This window comes from Amblyomma mixtum, chromosome 3 (genome assembly GCF_055824585.1).
Source record: "Amblyomma mixtum isolate Tamu chromosome 3, ASM5582458v1, whole genome shotgun sequence".
Lineage (NCBI taxonomy): Eukaryota > Metazoa > Arthropoda > Arachnida > Ixodida > Ixodidae > Amblyomma > Amblyomma mixtum.
The window spans coordinates 154,747,769-154,766,905 of record NC_143014.1 but is presented as its reverse complement, the minus strand read 5'-3'; the positions used below and the strand labels follow the sequence as shown (position 1 = coordinate 154,766,905).

General features: G+C 49.8%; 2 protein-coding genes across 9 annotated transcripts in view; one reads left to right on the top strand and one right to left on the bottom strand.

Moving 5' to 3' along the window:
• stumps (DBB domain-containing protein stumps) overlaps nt 1-19,137 on the bottom strand; it is a 98,652-nt gene that overhangs the window by 34,807 nt on the left and 44,708 nt on the right. For 6 of the 8 annotated variants that reach the window (XM_089581596.1, XM_089581597.1, XM_089581599.1 and 3 more), the window contains 2 exons: nt 11,219-11,421; nt 4,337-4,663 (listed from right to left, as the gene is read on the bottom strand). In XM_089581596.1, coding sequence (XP_089437722.1) covers nt 4,337-4,663; nt 11,219-11,421 — 530 coding nt within the window. Of the gene's footprint in view, nt 1-4,336; nt 4,664-11,218; nt 11,422-16,498; nt 16,625-19,137 lie in introns of those variants that run through there. The other 2 variants (XM_089581594.1, XM_089581595.1) reach the window with 1 other exon arrangement.
• The window catches only part of LOC149352434 (uncharacterized), a 180,654-nt gene continuing 177,980 nt past the window's right edge, over nt 16,464-19,137 (top strand). The window contains exon 1 of the mRNA XM_089581607.1: nt 16,464-16,913. Coding sequence (XP_089437733.1) covers nt 16,785-16,913 — 129 coding nt within the window. The 5' untranslated portion in view covers nt 16,464-16,784. The remainder of the gene's footprint in view (nt 16,914-19,137) is intronic.

Genomic DNA, 19,137 nt, shown 5'->3' with positions numbered 1-19,137 from the left:
GCTGTCGTCGCCCTGTGGGTCTCGGTATGGCGTGGACTGAAAGGCTCGAAGCCCATCTCAGCGGTGGCTGCACGCAGCCGCGCTTCGAGCTCCGGATCCATGCTGTTCGAGCAGCAATCAGGAGACATGTGCGAAAACTTGGACGGCGCGGCACCGATCGTCATCAGAAAGACTGCCAGCTATACTCGAGCAGCGACAAAGCATGCCTGCTTATGTTGGGAGCTTTCGGCAACGGCACCGCTCGCGGGCTCTCCGAGCGACGAGCTCTGCTGCTGCCTGGCTGTCGTGGTCGTCACTAGGCCTATAGCTCGTTTCGCGTCGAAGAGGCAGCGGCCGGCGCTTCGGAAGTCGCCTGAGCTATAATAAAGGGCTTACTCTACACATCGCTTTACAGTCAACAGCATCATCTCACAATAAAGTAATAGTATGGTCACTTTCCGCGACGCCTTCAGCCGCGAAGCGAGCGGGCGCCAGGCGAGCCGGACCCCAACGTCAGGCCAGCGGCAGCAGCAAGGCGGTTGTGGCCAGAAATTTGCTCGTATCACAGTTGTTACCTTTACCAGCAGCTCAGTATTGGTCAGCGATCCTCAAAAATGACACATTTTTCACATTTCTTGGCCTAGGGTTTATTATTTACGTCAAGAACACTCTTTAGCTCATTTTTTATGACGCCGGCAGACCTGATCCAGGCCGGTCGGCCGGCCGGCATGCTCGGCGTACTTGACATTCGCACAAGGAAATACAAAACAGCCATTCTACCAGAGATGATGCTTTCTAGATTCGAGCAACGACAACATGTCTGTTAAAAAGTGGATCTTTCGGCAACGACACCGACTGCGGCAACGCCGGGCGACGAACTGCGCGCTGGTCCCAGGCTGCCCTAGTCGTCGCTAGGCCTAATGGTTTCGCATCGCTGACGGCGCTTCGGAAGTCGCTTGCGCTATATCAAAAGGCCTACTCTTCACATCGCTTTACTGCGAACTCGTCCCATAATAGAATATATATTCGATTTCCACGACGCCTTCAACAACGGAGCTAGCAGGCGGCAGGCGAAGCCCCGCAGCAGCGCCAAAGCGGCTATGGGATGAAATTTGCTAGTATCGCATTCATCACTTGTACGATCAGCTCGGTATTGGCTAACGACCGTCAGAAGTGATGCATTTTTGACATGCATCTATCCCAGGGCTTGCTATAAACGTGAACAAACAATACTAGCGCGTCTTTCACTCGCCGGCGGCCGGCATCAAGGCTGGCAGGCCGGCCCGGTGTGGCTCGGCCCCGAGCGCCCTGAGGAGCGCGCTGTACGTCATCACGACGCTGCCGCTCTCCGTGCTCGCTTTGGCTCCCGCTTCCCGTCGTTGCGTCTGCCGCGCGCGGCTCGTCGTTGACATCTAGCAAGTTGCACGCAGGCGACGAGCTGCGATCGGACGTTGCGACGCCGTTCGCAACAGGGCACCGCAGTGAATCGCACTCACTTTCGCACATGTGTCTGCGACCACCGGAAGTAAACAAGCAGAGCGCCATTGCTTGACGTATGCATGGGCGGAGCCATGGAGGAAGAAAAACTAGGAGGGAGCATGACGTCACAATCTTGAAGCCTAGTCATAAAAAATATAATGGAAAGAATCATGGGAAATAGGCCCTCACGTGACAAGGCAGTGGTAGCTCTTAGCCGGATTTCGGTTTCGGTTTCGCTCTTTCGTTCTACGAGCAACTGCGCGACCATCTGCTTGTGTTAACTGACGGCTCCGTGGTGAGCGCAAACTGCTCGCTCGCCGCAGCGGCCACCGTCCCCGAACGACGCGTGCGCTGACTGCGGCGCAGTGGAGATATTGGAGCACATGCTCCTTCGCTGTGCCGCTTCTGCAGTGCCGCGTCGCGAGATTCTCGCGGCCTGCAGGGCGCTGGGAATCATCCCGGACAGTCTCGAAGCGCTCCTGTGGCCGCTCGGCAGTGCGCGTACCCGTGACAGAACAATGGTGAGCCTCTGTGCGTTCATCGAGCAGGAGGGCTTGACTTCCCGCTTGCTCTTCGCCAGGTAGTGCACCCGTGACACGATCGCTCCGTGGGTGCTACCTCGGACGGTTATACGCGGCCGGGCGCCCCACCCCGGCCGCTAGTGTAGTGTGCCGCGCGCGCGATTAGTCCGAGACAGGACGCTACGAGCGCGCGGCTATGTATACATACAGTTTACTTCTTTTTGTAAGTGATTGTGCGCAGTGGCCGGGAGACCCCGCGCAGGGGCAGACGTAAAGCCGCCGGCACTCTCTCTCGACAGCGAGAGAGAGAGAAATACTTCACTGCTGCATTTCACGTCGGAACCGCGTATGTGAGCGAGCGTATTCGGCACGACTTGTGCCGGGCCCATGGGCGGACAAAGTCCGCCTGAGAAATAGAATCTTGCGCAGCGCGCCGAAGCGCTCGTCAAAACACGTCCGTCCGCCGTGAGTGCTCTGGAAGCCGCTGCGCCCTTTTTTAGAGGCTCGTTTCTTCGTCTACTCTCCAGTTCTCCGCTTATAGCATGCGCTGAAATAAACGCTCCGCATGTGAGTATAACGACGAAAGGAATTCCTCTCCATTCTCTTTATGAACCACAGTTGAACAGTGACGATGTCGCGGCCGCACCCTTTGATGAAAAGTTCACCTGCAGTTTTCTACAGTGCACCCAAAAACTCAAGAGTGTAATCAACAGAAGTGTTGAGACGCGGAGCCTTCAGACAACCTCGAGCTCGGTACGCATTCCGCCAAAGCTGCAACACAGGCGCTGCGCTTCTGCGCTACATCGGAGCACGGACGTTCACTAAAAAGCACCGCTGGTTGGCAGTCTGGTTACTGTGGAGGAGGGCCTATTTCCCATGAGTCAGTGCGCAAAAGGGCCCTCGGCAGCGGCGTCAGAGGAGGATGGCTTGCAGAGGCTGAGCGCACTCTCTCCTAGTTTTTTTTACCTCCATGGGCGGAGCATCGGCCCGTCTTTTCTTTTTTTTTTCGGAGCGAGCCCCGCGTGTATGAGTTGAGGGTGGTATGTGGGGGAGAGGAGGAACATCATTTTTAATCGGCGATATCTTCGGTGTTGATGGAGTTCGCTTAACAATTTTTGCGGTGCGGCGACAAGTGATGGAATACCGATCTCTCGTGGGCTTTTGCTAACCTTGGCAAAGAGCTTTTCAGGGTCCCTTTAACTTGCTGTCTTTCTGTTTAGCCCACATGCCAATTTCCTCGCATAAGGGGCGAACGAGGATAGACAGGCGTACTGCAGCGACGGAGCACCACGCGGTCGCCAAATTGCTTATCAGGGCGCGGAGATCGAAGCTCCCGAGCTGCCACGAGCTGCCACTATCCGCGGGCCGCAGTGCCGATAGGACGCTCTTTGAGCTTCCGGCGCGGGAGTTAATAACCACCATACGCCATTTGTCGTCGGCAAGATCAAATACGCCGACCGACATCGGGTGCTCGGAAGTTTTGGGGATCTGAGGTGATCATTTTGTCGTTATTGTGCGTCTTGGACGGCCAACTTCGTGAGAGGCACACGTGGACGACGCGAGAAACTTTCTGCGGTTGATGAGGTGTTACTGTTTAGCGCTGCGGCTGCCGAAGCCAAAGAACAAGTACGCTGACGTAAAAAAAGAAAGAAGAGAATATGCAAGTGCTTCGTGTGAATTAGCCTGCAGCGACTCCACGCGTATACTGTCGGCCATATTCTTTGCAGCACCGCCACGCAACCAAACCAGCCTCAGCAATATTACGCAGTGACCAAGCGATTGAACGCATGCGGTGCCGCAGTGGAGGGTTGTGGATCAATTCACACCCCCTGGTTTCCTATTAAACTCTGTTAACTCCTCGCACTGACATCTCATAGTACAGAGGGCAAAACGCTTTCTAGAACACGTTCTGGGCGTGTTTCGGGCTGAACACGCGATGTCTAGCGATAACATTTGGTGAAAAATGGTCTGGATGTAAGCATGTGCAGTTAAACTCATAGGATTTCAGCGTCATTTTTTGCCTTCCTGATCGCAGCGGCTTGGGAGCTGTGGTACATACATTTCGGTCGTTCTAGACAAGTGTTTTGCGCTATGTACGTGGGCCTTTTTGCATTCCGCCTCGACTGAAATGCGGCCTTGTGTACAGCACCCGAGCGCCATATATCCACTAAACCACCGAAGCAGGTCGCTCGACTGAGAGCAACGATCCACCGATGATATCTATTCTCACTCAAGGTTAATTGCTTCCGTATGAGCTAAGAGACGGCCCAACAAGACACAGAAGAATACACGATCTCGCGGGCTGATATAACGCCCTTCAGTGCGCGAGCGCTCGGGGTCACAGGAGTGAGTCTCACCTGATGTACTTTGCGCGGGCACAGGCGGAACTGGGGCGAGGCGGCAGCAGTTCCCCGCATACTGTTTTCTGAGCGCTCGACGATCTCGCGGGCCGTCTCGACGAGCCGGATGACGAACTCACGGTCTTGGTTGCGCGCCTCCAACAATGGCCACGAGGAGAAGTTTGGGAAGGCGGCGCGAAGCGACGAGCCCAGCTCGTGTGGCTCAACGCCGCACAACATGGCCAGGCCTCGCTCCGACTCCAGCAGCCGGCCCACCGAGAACAGCTCGGCGCCGCGTCGCTCCAGTAGCTCCAGCAGGTCCGGAGACACGATCAGCAGAGACACCTGCGGCCGCAGCGCATCGCACTGAGAGCAGGCTCGCAAGCAGCGGGAGGCGTTTTGGCCTTGCGGTTGGGGAAATCGCTCAGTAACTTAGCGCACAACAGTCACACTTCTACAAGCTACCGCGTGCTTCATCATCCATATCTTTCGGTAGACCACTGTATCACGTATGGGACCTCTTTCAAAGTCCTTCTCGATTGCAGTAGAAGAAATATATCCTGCATTTGGTGCTGGCTTCGAACAAACTGTTGAAATAAGCTGTGGCTTTGTTGGCACTTTGACCGTCGACGCGATCATTTCTCGGCGGTTCCATTAAGCCGCCCGTAGAAGTCGTCGTCCTCAGCAATACCGGGCAGTAAAGGAACGACGTAACATTTGGACCGTGCGATTTGCACGGTGCGCAAATGACACTAACCACCGCGATTTCGAGCTCAGCGCGAGCCGAAGGGCCCCAACCAGCCGTCGCCGCACGTACGCGGGTGCACCGCGCTGCGACGTGCACTCAACCCCCGAAGGGAGGCGAGCGGCTCGCCGCAAGGAAACAAGACTACAAGTTCACGGAGGAAAATGCAGTCGTCGTCTTCCAGTGTCAACTGCGAACAATCGCCCTGTCCCGCGGGGTAGGGATGGGCAATATTATTTTTATTTCTTTTTCATCTGCCCAAACTAATTTATGTCCCGCGGGATGCGAAAAAGGAAAAAGGAAAGGCTCCAAGTGCGATGGCTAGCACGATACTGCAACGGGTTCCGAAATCCCGCCAAAATGGTCCAGTGGAAACGATTCGTTAGGCCTATGGTTAGGCTTTTGGGGCGGAGCTGTATGTAGCTGACGGTGTCAGATCACCTCCTGAAATTTTCTGAAAGCGGCAATTCCCCCCCCCCCCCCCCCCCCTCTTTCATTCGGCCTTTTTTTCGTCTATGATATTGTCACGTCGGTGTAAAGACGCGCTAACGCGCGAGGCGGTTTGGAAGGCTCCCAAGAACGTCCGGGGCCGAGTCCGACGGTGGCGAACTTCGTCCTTTTCGCTTAATGTCCCCCCCCCCCCCCCCCCCTTTCGAAAAGCATCGGCCCGATGCTAAAAGGAAACCAGCGTCAGAGGGAGTGTCACGGTGTCCTTGCGTGATAATATTTACACACCGCATCGAAAGTTTCATGTATGGCTGCGACCATATTTTAATAGCGCTCTTTTTCATCGCCCAGAAGTCCCGCGTTGAATTTCAAACAGTGGCCCTTATTTTTGTGTTTCAGTAATTATTCAGGAATGCTCCGGTACATTTGCGTTCTCTGTTGTTTATTTTCGAAAAGATTGATGTACAGTATTTGTCAAAAGTAACCAGGCTGCTTAGTTTGCTTCTACCTCGTACAGTGGAGCCCTTACATTTTCCCTCAAGCTGTAATGGTCGTTAAAGGTAAGGACTGGGGGTCTTCTTACCTTCTAAGCCCTTTTGATCTTTAGGAAAGCCACAAGGGCTCCACTATACAGGCTAGAAGCAAACCATGCAGCCTGGTTACTTTTGACAAAGACTGTATGTTGTCGCGGCTCTATAAAAGAAAAGCGGAAGTTATTGCAGAAAAGTGTCACTCTTCTTCGCCATCGCACGATGTATGGCACTCCTTTTAATCATAGGCACAGTTCACCCAATTAAACATACGTTTTCACGTTAGCCTATTTTTTCATCATCTGCATTGTCCTCAAATGGTCATATACTATCACCAAAAAATATGTTTTTTTTTTTCTTTTAAAGCGACTCTGCGGCCGGGCGCAGGTTCACATGCATGGGGTAGAAGTTTTAACAAATGCTCTTCGTTCGCAGTTGCTGACTGTTGTAGAGCAGCAGCTTTTGTGTTGTTTTATGTTATGTGAAAAATATTGTAAATATCCGTAATTTTTCGTACGAGTGTCTTTTTTTTGTGAGAATAAATGTTCGTTACGAATCAAGTCCTCAGAGTCCTGTGTGCCCTCGTAATATTCTAATGTAAATATTACAGTGAACGAAACAGATAACCCTTCGGCTTTATATTAAAGCAGAAAAATGACTAAGATATTATGTGGGCCCAGGCTCTCTTTTTTTTTTCTTTTCCGGCGGCGTATAACACGCCCTGAAAAATATTTTTGGCTACGCCACTGCATCAGACCGACCCCTTCCCAAACCCAAATGTGTACTCGCACATATTTACTCAAATCTCCAGCCCGAACTGCCACTTCTGCGGCGAAAGAGCTACTTGGACCACATAATCTACCCGCCGCGGTTGCTCAGTGGTTAAGGCGCTCGTCTACCGAGCCGGAGTACCCGGGTTCGAACCCGACCACGGCGGCCGCGTTTCGATGGAGGCGAAACGCAAGAGGCGCCCGTGTGCTGTGCGATGTCAGCGCACGTTAAAAATCCCCAGGTGGTCGAAATTATTCCGGAGACCTCCACTACGCACGTCTTTCTCTCTTTATTATTTCACTCCCACCTTCCTCCCTTCCCTTACGGCGCAGTTCAGGTGCCCACCGAGATATGTGAGACAGATACTGCGACATTTCCTTTCCTCAAAAACCAATTGACCAATTTTACCACACAATCTGGGAGTGTAAAGATCATCCCCCACCCCCCCCCCCCCCCCCCCCCCCGACAGATGACTGCTCCCTCAACTGACGCGTGGCATTCAGTAAAGGTCAGCGACGACCGAGACACTCAAGTCAAGGCCGTCGAATGGGCCTATGCGGCCCGAGACCTGCACGGTCTGGACATTACCTACTGACCACAACTCTACAATAAAGTTTTTACTCACTTCTGAAGGTCAGGTTTTGCTTTGTGGCTGCGTCGAAGGCAACGGCTGAAAAGGCGAGGTGCAGTACGTAACTTTACAATCGAATGCTGTTGATATTTGACTCTACTGACAGTGAAACCCGTTCTTTGTGGTCAAGACGGTTATGTTTCAGGAAGCACATTAGCTATAGCACATATAGGACTCATGAGACAAAAAGATTTCGGTGAAACTTGGTTCACGTAACAAAATTCCCAGTCTGACTGCTGCAGTTCGCGGAAACGCTCCGAGATGGCACACCAATATCACTCGGGTTTATTGAGGGGCTTTAACTCGGGTAGCTTGGGTCAGAGCCGATCTGGCTGGGCTGGGGTCCAGATACCAACGGTAGAGACCGTTGCCCTGCCGTTCCCTCCTCGAACTTCCTTTCTCATTATTGCTTACAAACGCCCCAGAATAAGGGTCATGCTTTTCGGCTGATTTGAAGAACGCGGAGGTTCGGCACTCTGTTGTGCCGCGATTATAATTAGTCTCTGGAACAAAACTTTATTCTGCTTACTGCCGCCGCGGTGGCTCAGTGGTTATGGCACTCGGCTGCTGACCCGAAGGACGCGGGTTCGACCCCGGCCACGGCCGTGGAATTTCGATGGAGGCGAAATTCTAGAGGCCCGTGTACTGTGTGATGTCAGTGCACGTTAAAGAACCCCAGGTGGTCGAAATTTCCGGAGCCCTTCACTACGGCGTCCCTCACAGCCTGAGTCGCTTTGCGACGTTAAACCCCCTTAAACTAAACTAATTTATTTTGCTTAGTGTGTAATTATTCGTGCAATCACTCGTGCAATCGGCTACAATGCGGCCGCGTCTCGCGCATGCGCTGAAGTTTTAGCCCTTCTTCGAAGTAAAATAAAAATCACCGCAGATGCGGAGCCAGGGGAAAGTATGGAGTGCGAAAGCGAGGAGGCTGTCGGCAGGTTCAAGGAACGGCGCTACCTGCAATACAGGGGGACCTTAGTTCGGGTACGCCGTGTAGCTCGGGTGTAAATTAGGGACACGAGAAAGGACTGCGCGCGGGCATAAGCTGCCGCAGATCTTTACCTCTGTCTAACTTATTTCAGCCTCAGACGAGTCCAAAAACAAGAATAAATAAATATAAACAGCGAAAGAAACAATCAGTGGCGTAGCCTTTAAATTAACAGTTCGGAATTAAGCAACAAGGTAGTTTGACCGTGCAAAAACTAATTTTTGCGTGTCATTGTTTTGGAAAAGGTAGCAGTGTAGCACCGAGGAATCACACATCTAATTTCAAAGCAAGCCAGTAAGTCCTGAAGTCAGTAAAAAAATCTGGATCTGATGACATTGTTTGGCGCTATAATAGAAAACACATATGTGCCAGAAACATGTGGACCCGACACGCTTTGAAAGACTCTGCGATAGCGCTGCGGCAACGCCGAAGAGAACACATGGAGAAAATATGCGTATGAAAAGAACCCTCTGGATGCGCGCGAGAGAGAAGGGCAAATCCGAGAATACTGCTCCGTACCACGCTGCTGGCATGCGCAGCAGCACACGAGGGCAAAGAAAACTGAGTCATGTAGCGAGTGTGCATTTCGCGAAGGCATTCCTGAGAAGCAGGCGACCGTAAACGCGACGACGCCCGAGGAGCCGCCGCTGTCATTGATACAGCGCAGAGCATGCGGTGTCCGCGCGTTCCTTGCACTATGCCCACTCTCCACTCGCATACGAGGAAACGAGATGCGCTGCAGCTACCGGTTGTAAGGTGAATAACTTAATATCGGGCAGAATGCGCTGTATACGCTTTCTTTTTTTTTTTTAATCTCACAACAAATAAACACCGCGTGCCCTGGGGCATGGGGCCAGAAGGCCAAAGATAAATCATCGTCAAGCTACGATTTGAACTCACATGGATGCGCATATCCTGCAGTTAGTGACCTAGATAGAAAGCTACAACGAACATGCGGAGGACGTATGCAAAGATGCTTCAAAGAAGTCCTAAAACTTATTTTTTTTTTTTTTAGCGTACTCGCAGTACGCGGTGCACAGAGCTGATGACGCTGTAAGGCGTAAGGCACCATCATCTAGTTGTCAGACCGTGCACCATGAGCATATTGCAGTTCTGCATCATTAGGCTGGTTTCATCGCAACGCACTTCTTAGCCCTTTGACACGCTATGTACACAATGGTGTGCAAAGCGAACTCGCAACTTTTTCTGTGAGTAGACTGCACTAGCAGTGATTTCTTCCTTTCAGGTGAATTTCGCAATCTTCATGTTGCAAATAAAGTGGTTTTCTGTGGCATATAGTTAACGCAGTAAATAATATTTCTCGAAACTGAGCGGAGTAGAAAGTCGTCCGCCATTCTTATGCAGACATATTTTGCCACCTGTAGTAACATCATTTTTTTCGCAATTTCAAGCGTAATGTGCACTTTAGCAGCAGAAATTATTTCCACGATCCTTCAGGTGCTTGCTTGCTAAGTACCAGCATTTTGATGCTGCTATGTCCATCAATTATGGCACTTTGTACGAAATTAAGTACATTCCTGCCAAAAATTAACCGCTGGTATATTGCATTCACAACCTAACAAATTATCTTAAGGTCTAAACATACTATTTAGGCGCGGAAATATTTCTTTTCGGTTAAAATAAAAGATGGCGTCTGAAAGACGTGACCAAGCAAGCAGGACGCTTAAATTCTGCAAAGAAAAATTAGCAGACTATACGACTTTCAAAAAGCGCTTTTCGACCATCACGTCCGCCTGATAAGGCTGCCAGAGCAAATATGCGTTGGGGCGCTGCGACAAACTCGCGTGCCCTGGCGTTGGGGCCCATTATCGCTAATCCTAACCCGTATAGATAACAGCGCTATCGTTCAAGGGCGTAGATCGTAAAGAGATCAGGAGCGCGAACGATTGTACCAGGCGCACTCTGCATGTTTACAGAGGTTGGAAGTGTTGAGAACACGTCAGGGCCTTAGTACAGTGCTCTCAGTCGCTTACCAGGAAATTCACTTCTCCTTAAGGCAAAATTCGCTCGCAGCACCAAGCAAAAACATATATGTTCCACAGCAGCACTGAGGCAAACTATATTTAAAAAAAAATCAGAATGACTGGTCTCCTGGCCTGAGCGACGTGGTTTTTTTGAGCGAACCAAAGAACTTCAGCTGCTAACCGCGCAAATGTGGGACAAAAAGAAAAGCCGACGTATGGAGATACCCGATGAAGCAACACGTCAAGACCAGAGTAAATTGCGGGGTAAAACATCCCGAAGCGGAACATGGCCTATGAGGACCGGCGTAGTGGTGGGGCCCTGGATTAATTTAGACCATCTGAGGATCTTTAAGCCGTACAGACAACACACATTGAATCCGGGTCCTCCGGCTCATGGTTCTCCGGCTCAGTACCTAGCGTGCTAATCACTGAGCCGCTGCAGCGAAGAACGGGCCCAGAAGGTGACGCTTTAAAACCAGTAGTCAGAGGCCTCGAAACCAACTGATGAAAAGTGGCAATTTGGGCTAGTTGGTTCAACGGACCATCAGGCGGCGCCTGAAATCGTTCTGTTGCTTCTCGACGGTATTGATTGCACACGCAAATAAAACCGTTTTCAGTTGGTAGTAGTCAGCGCGTGTGTTTGTCTTTCTTTAGTAGTCCGTGTTTTTTGCGCTGCTTTGCCTCTTCCTCAAAACCACCTCTTTCAGCATAAACTTGTGCAGCCCTGCAAGCGGTCCCCATAGTTCACTGTGTGTTACGGCGGCGGCCGAGGGCCATTTCTGGTGGGCAGAAGCTCTCACCTTCGCGGCGCCCAGAGCCTTGGCCCTGTCCTGGGGCAAGGGCAGCGAGATGGCGTCCAGGGCCTCCTGGGTGACGGTGAGCGCCTGCTGTCGGAAGCAGTCGGCCAGGTAGCTGCCCCACTCACGGCCATCGTTGCAGAAGAGCGTGCTCACGTCGGCCGCCATGCCCAGGCGCGGCAGCGGGCCGGGCGCGTCTGCGGGCCCTGCGACGAGGCCCAGACATGTCAGCGCAACGGTCACTTTGATGATGGAATGAAGCTGCTCACTAGAGCAGCGGGGAGCAATAGCAACTATAGAAGCAGCGACGAGCACTCCTAACGGGTACCTTTCAAAACAACAACAAAAAAATAAAACTTTCATACGTGAAAGGAACATGTGAAGGTTCGGTTAACCTAGGCAGAGATCCATTTAGTATATACAGGGTGTTTCACCTAAGACTTTCTGCAATTTTTAAAAATAAGCTATTTGAATTAGGTGCGCGCTTTTTCCGGCATATCATTGTCAGTGGTGTAGTACATCATAATGCAGCTAAGACGTGCTAACTAGCAGGCTTGTTAACTAATATTTAATAGTTAACTTTTAAACTATTACCTTTGGACTCCTTAATTATTGAGAGGCATGTAGCCCACCGTAAGTACTGTCGATATCCGTTTTTAGAATTTAGAGAACGCGATTATCGCCGGCGCTGTGGCCCAACAAATTTCGCCTACATCGCGCCAAAATACATGCGGTTTGAAAAGCTTGCAGGCAAAGCAACCTCTCCAGTGAACCTAACTCGTCGAGATAGCCAAAATTTGGTGGGCCACAGCGCCGAGGATAATCGCGTTCTCGAAATTCTAAAAACGGATATGGACATTAATTACGGTGGGCTACATGCCTCTCAATAATTAAGGAGCCCAACTGCAATAGTTTAAAAGTTAACTATTAAATATTGGTTAACAAGCCTGCTAGTTAGCACGTCTTAGCAGCATTATGATGTACTACACCACTGACAATGCTATTCCAGAAAAAGCGCACATCTAACTCAAATAGCTTATTTTTAAAAATTGCAGAAAGTCTTAGGTGAAACACCCTGTATATACAGATAGGCTGGTGGCTCAGTGTATAAAACGTAAACTTAAAACAGCGGATTGCAGTCAAATTAAAAAAAAAAAAATTGGGGACACTTAAGCTCCATATTAAGCGAATGACGCGACATCGCCTCCTCTTGCGCAAGCAGACATGCACGGGCACTGTTTCCTCTTTCACAACCACAATCATTGCGAGTAGAACTATGCGATATACACACAAAGCCCCGCTTCAACCAAAAGGTACGAACATATCTGACTAGCAACCGCATGGTCAGGGCTTCGATTCCCGTCTACCCCAATTTTCTTTTCACCTTAATCTGTTTACTTTATATACTTGCATGTACTAATGACGTTTGAGCCATGTTGAGCTTCTATAATCACCAGCGTTGTAATGTTTTAAAGTCTTCAGCTCCACGAGTGACGTTGCCATCTTTTCGACCAACCCGCAATTTTCGGTATTAAAGCCGATGTCGGCTTTTCTGCGGAACGGAGCCCTTATGCTGTCGGTTAGAAGAAAAGTAGCACTAACATGTGGAGTTTAAAGGGCCTGAGACGCCAAATTTTTCTTTTCCAGTTTTTTTTTTTATTTGGTATGATGAGTGTGACATTACTTAGCATGGATCACCACTTCGAATTCGCCTACGCCCAGTAAGTAATTTAAAAATGATTTTCTCCACCCATGTCGTTTCAGTTTTAGCAGCCGAACAACGAAGGTGATTGTGAATTTTTATGGCGCAAGGGCATCTGTGGTCAAAGAGCGCCATGGAACAAGGTATTTTCGTCTTCTCAAGGTGGAGTCAAATACCCATTTTCCCAAGCATTTCACCCTAAACAAACCGATCACCAGGCCAGGGGAAAGCTTGTACCCACTGCATCACCGGTGGGTATACCTGGCGGCACTGGGGACCGAACCCCGCACCTTCCGCACGCGAGGCGGATGCTCAAACCATTAGGGCTCCGCTGCGGTATCGCAGCCGAACAGTCATTGTTACGTCGCAAGTAGTTATGAGATCAAGTGAGGCCTACGAAAACTGCTATATAATACTTGCTTCATCGGTTTATTTCGCCCCTACTCTTATGGACCCCCCCCCCCCCCCCCCCCGCTCACAGACGAGAAATTTGAGATGGGAAAACTTAGCAAAAACCAAATTTTTCGACCCAGGAAATCCCAGGAATGTATTGCACAAATACCCCCCCCCCCCCCCCCCCCCCCCCGCGAAAAAAAAAAAAAAACGCTCCCTCCAAGGGTCACCCATAACGCCACCCCAGCCTAACATGACCTCATAGCCACTTGGGACGTAGCAACCAAACTGAAACCGAAGCTGCATGGGAGAAGATATTCAAGTACAATAAATTACTTACTGTACGTAGGCGAATTTCACATGTTTATCCATGCTTAGTAATGTCACACGAATCATTCCAAAGCAAAAAGCACTACAAAAATCAGGTAAATGGTCTGTCTACCACTTCAAGGTCCCTCCCTAAGTTGACGTGGGCTATGAAAGGCGCCAGAGTGTAGGGCCCCGGAATACAACCACCTGGAGTTCTTTAACGTGCACTGACGCCACACAGCACACGGACATTTTCGCATTTCGCCTCCATCGAAATGAGGCCGCTGCGGACAGGATTTGACCCGACGACAATGGGCTCAGCAGCCTAACGCTAAATAACCGAGCCAACGTGGCGGGCAAGTTAAAAAAAAAAAAAAAGATACGTATACGTTTCCCCCCGCTGTTCAGATAAAAGTCGTTTTAGAGCGCAGCTCTTTGGCGTCCGTTCCTGGGTTTTGCGTCGTCGTCAGCGTTGTCGTCGGCCTCGTAACCAGCTCCGCCCCCCTTTCATCCCCCCAGCGCTAGCAGCGGCCGACTGATACCGCTGGATGCCGCTGACGCCGCTAGAGAGTCAAGATAACGTGACTGCATAGAACACCGTCGCCGCCATGCAGAAAGAGGAGGAAAGGGTCCCCCCCCCCCCCCCCCCCCCTGTTCTTGTGTGGCGGATAGGGTACTCTTCAGTTGCCGACGCGCCGGTTATTTCACGTAGGCCCCGGCACGTCGACGAATACGTGACCACCTTCCCACGGCTAGACCTGGTTCTTAGCGCTGCGGAAGCGAGGGTATCATATTGTTTGTGTCGGCATCGGCGGCGTTGTCCCTGAAACCAACTCCGCAGCTGGGGTTGACTCACTATCGAAAAGGTGAAACAGCTTATTTGCTGCGCTCAAATTTCGCATTAGGAAGTAACGTAATCGTCGGTAATTTTTTTTGACTCTTCATTCGCACGGCAGCTGCAAGGCGGCGCATGATAGTCATAAAAACCAACACAACACAACTCAAATCTTCACCCAGAACAATATCGAAAAAGTCTCTCTTGTTCTTTGGGCAAACGGACTTTTCACCTCGTCCCCACCTTGAATTTACATGACTTTATAACATCGACCGCGTACACGCACAGCGAGCACTCGTTCCTCCTTCCTCGCTTTCAGTGCCGCACACATGTGAAGGCTGTTGATTTCTAAGAAAAGCTACAAAGGGTGAGCGCGCTCTGTCGAGCTGTGAGAAGTGTTAGCAGAAGTTACGCACGAGGAACAAAAAGGGGGGCTGGGATTACGGAACCGCTGTCGGGGCGGACAGGAGATATGCGCATCCGGATGCAAACGCATCGGTCGGACGAGGGTGGTGAAGGTCTTTCCGCCATAGATTGTGACGCACAAAGGAATCACTGCCGTATCGCAGCGCACGGCACTTCAACAACGGGTGACGCACACGAATTCCGAAAGTATAGCACCATCCCGTGTTCGTCGCCGTCATTCCCAGCTATATTTATAAAACATACACCGTTGATGGCTGCGCCCAGCCCAACAAATACCAACAAAAGGGTTGCTCAATTCGCGAATGTGATGCCTTTTTGCTCCAATAAGCGTTGCCGGCTTTCACTTACAGCCGCTGTTACTGCCATGGCCCGGACATCGAGCCATTCCTTCGCATCAGTGAGGGAAATGCAGGCATGAGTTTTGAGGCAAGATCTCAAACATCAACGCGAGCATTTTTACCACATCTGAAACCACTCCGAATATAAATTTTCACTTATTCATTCTGGAAATGCAACAACAGGACGAAGTGTAAAAAATTTCGGCGTTATGAACTGGGCCTGTCGTAAATAAAGCGGGAATCCGACGTTTTCTACCTTGCCACAGAGAGAATACCAATGGCGAACCTAACGCATGATCGCGATTTCCTGGTCTGAAATTTACCGTCGTTAAAAGGGTGGGGCCAAATGTTGCTAATGCTAAGTTTCATTAAAATAAATCAAGAAATCAAGTCACCGTGACTGTCCAGTAGTGCAAGTCCACGTTAAAACTACGTGCGCACATTAATACGAGGGATATTACGAAAAGTGTTGCTTCAAAGTCGGGCGGGCGAAAGGCTGGTAAGCTGCAAAGAAATCGCCGAAACGCTGGAAGACATCGCGAAATTTTTTCCCTCTTCGTGTCCATCCTCTTTTTCCCTAGCCTACTTTCTAATCAATTATCTTTCAGCCATAAAACAATTACGCTATTCATTTCCCATTGATTAACTGCACAAATAAAAAACAGCAACATTCCCCTATGCTTAAGTTGGTTTCGGTGACTGTTGGCTTCCTTCATATCTGCATATCAAAGAGTTCGTTAGAATACCACACCGCCACGCAGGGCATCGAGAACAAGAGTAACAAACGAGAACTCCTAAAGTATGAATTTTCAAAGTTCAGCTCCTGTCTTCTCTTCTCGCTTCCGTCCCCGTCTGTGTGCACTGGGAACAGAACACAGCAGTGAGCGATTAACTGTTCGCCACAATGGCGACACCTTGTCCGCAGCGTAAATAGGATCTAGGTCACGTCAAGACGCAGTAGACAGCGTCGCCGAAAGGACATTGTCGTTGACTAACGTCGGGGATGTCAAACTGACAGTAAAAAAGACGCGACGAACTGTCAGCGAAAGGAACACACTTAACTACAGTTAACGATAAATCAAAGAAAAAAAACCAGATCTAAGACACCGCCGGTCATCTGCAGTCCTAAATGCGACAGACCCCGATTAACGACCGCCTACAAAAGAAATCGCTTTACTGCAGTCACAATGGCACACAGTGGCATGATTTTACGCTCTTGTACTAGCTCATTTTGACAGTAAGCAAATTCTTCCCTACGGATCAAGTTCGCAAACACGTACCGTTGTCGTCTATTTCGTGGGGCGCGCAGTGGTGATGTGGCGGCAGCATTGGCGGGCGCGCAAAGCCGTTCGTCACGACCACATCTGCGCGTGCGGGGCGCGCTAAATGAAATCCGGAGCAGGAACAAGCGCGGTCTCCAGCGCCGCCGCTCGCGGTTTCCGGAGCCTGGAAGGGGCTCTTGGCACGGGATGTGATTGCGTCAGGGAACCCCAACCCGTTGCGCCGACAGCGAGACACGGTTGGCACGACTACAGCAGCCTTCCTGCTCCCGGCCAGTGACCGCCAATGCAACCCTGTGTCTTGAAGATCACCCTGGTTCCGTCTGCTGCCTGCCTCGACCCAATGGCTAGGTCCAAAACAACCCTGCCGCCTCGCGGTCACGAGTCGGGCAACAACACAGATGGGCTCGATCAGGTAAATCGCTTCACCGTATACGCTGTCCGCAGCGCACCGCGGTATCATGTCCCACGTATGGTATAAATGAACAGTGGACGGATGATCAGGAACGGACTATCTGAAGCCACGAAGAAGCATCACTTCAGGATATCTGCTATTCTATATAACTCCTTTTGATACACGCCTCTCCGCGGCAATCGAGATGCACGATGAAGTAAAGTTACCTCTGTATTTTAAACTACCAGAGCGAGTCAATTTGCCACGCGCATATATTTAGGAGCAATAACTCCGAATGTGCGGTTCTGAGACTCTCCGCAATGAACAGATATTATAACTTTGAAATAGTTTTGCAGGATATCTTTTTTTGGTTCCGTAATAACGAGCTTATTACCAGAAAACCACATCCGCTACGCAAACTTCTTGCCAGCATCTGTACTGTTTGACTATAGAGAACGCCCATGGAAAGTGATGAACTGTCGCGAAAATATGAGCCAATTACATATGATGCTTATGTAAACGTGTTCCCGAGATAAGCCTTCAACACGACAGTGAACCTGAAAGCGGTTTATCTGCCATCCGGGTAAAAGATAACGAACTAATGAACACAGCTATCATTCAATGTCGAAAAAGGCACCTTCCGGACAGCTATGCCTTTCACGTGATGCAACGAGCCGGATTCCTTCATGGACGACTCGGACGAAAGATATATCAGAGATCAAGTTCGTTTCTTTCAAGAATTGTGCAAAGGGGTCAGTCCTGCACAGTCACCGCCGTCGACTTTGAGATATATGTCATAAAACAAGACAGTTAAAATGTCACTTATTACTTTTCAGCCAAGCGGGAATATTCGTGACAATTTTTCCCGTGCATTACGTCCGCTTGTTCAAGCAGGAACTATACTTTAGATGCGGCAAGCATAAGCCTAAATGCAAATGATATTCGCTTTTAGATTTATGCTATTCAAATCCGCGCACAGTAGTTGCCCCGTGCTGGCGTTTTGGGATATCTACTATAGGATAATTGAAGTAATGCAAAATCAAACATCCGATGACCGCAGCATTCGAGTCGGTAACGCAGATCGTTCGTGCTCGAAAAATGCAGCCAGTATCGAAACATAGTGCTCGTAACCATTCAGATTCAAATGTCAGGCCACAAATCATGATATATGCTTTGACAAGATATTTAAGATATTCATAATACGGCCTCGGGGCAGCAGCGGACATCTTAATCAGAAAGAAAGCTCTAAACCAGGCAAAATGCACTCACGCATGCACAGGGTGGTGGCAGTGGTTTATTGAAAAAAAAAATCATGCCCAGGGCTTATTACGGATTTGTGCTATTGTTAACTTGTCAGCAGATGCCATCCACGTACAGGTTAAGGAAGTCAGTTATCTGTATAGAGCAGTCACTGAAAACAAATGCGTGAAATTTTGGTAAATTCTTACTGGTTGCAGTGTATGCACGGGCGTCAGATCAAATCGGCTGTGAACTATAGGTGGTCTAGTATATAGAACGCAACTGTAAAAACTTATTATACATTGCAGTATATCATGTTTGTAGGATGCTAAGTACAATAGTAGTATTTGCACGTTCCAGCGACGTTGGCAGCGCCACGTGGTCTTTCTGTGAAGTAGCGGGACGATAATCGGTCTCCGTGTCGCAGGCAGCCGCAGCTCTTTGTTAAGTGCGGAGATGCGCGCCAGAAATTGGAATATTTTTTATATTCCACGACGTTCAAATCAATTAGCGTCCGAAAAATTTAACATATTGTTTCTGTCATCATTTAAACGTCGAAAATGCCTTCAAGTGTGCCTGAGTAGTCAGCAGGGCGTTTCAGCCATGACCAGTGTACTTCACAGCAAATTATTTTTTGACGCCGCGGGAAGCGTCGTAAGCGCTTTAAAGCCTTTTGAGAGTTTTGCTAATTATATCCGTCAAATCGCATAATAATCGCATAATAGGGGTTAAATTTCAAGCGACCGCAACAGTGCGAAAGCAGTGCACAATGCTTAATACTGTTTAAATGATAAGCTCGTATGTGAAAGATACTATATGGTGAAATACAGAGCGCAAATATATTCTGTGGAGGGAGCTTTCACAAAGGACAAAAAAATTCCCTCAGTTCTGCCTGCATTTCACTGCAACTTTTCACAAGCCGCGTTTACATGAATGCGACAGAAGTCGACCCCAGCCCACCTTTTGAGGGGTGCAAAAACGTCGAGGAAGAGAGTAGAGGGCGAGT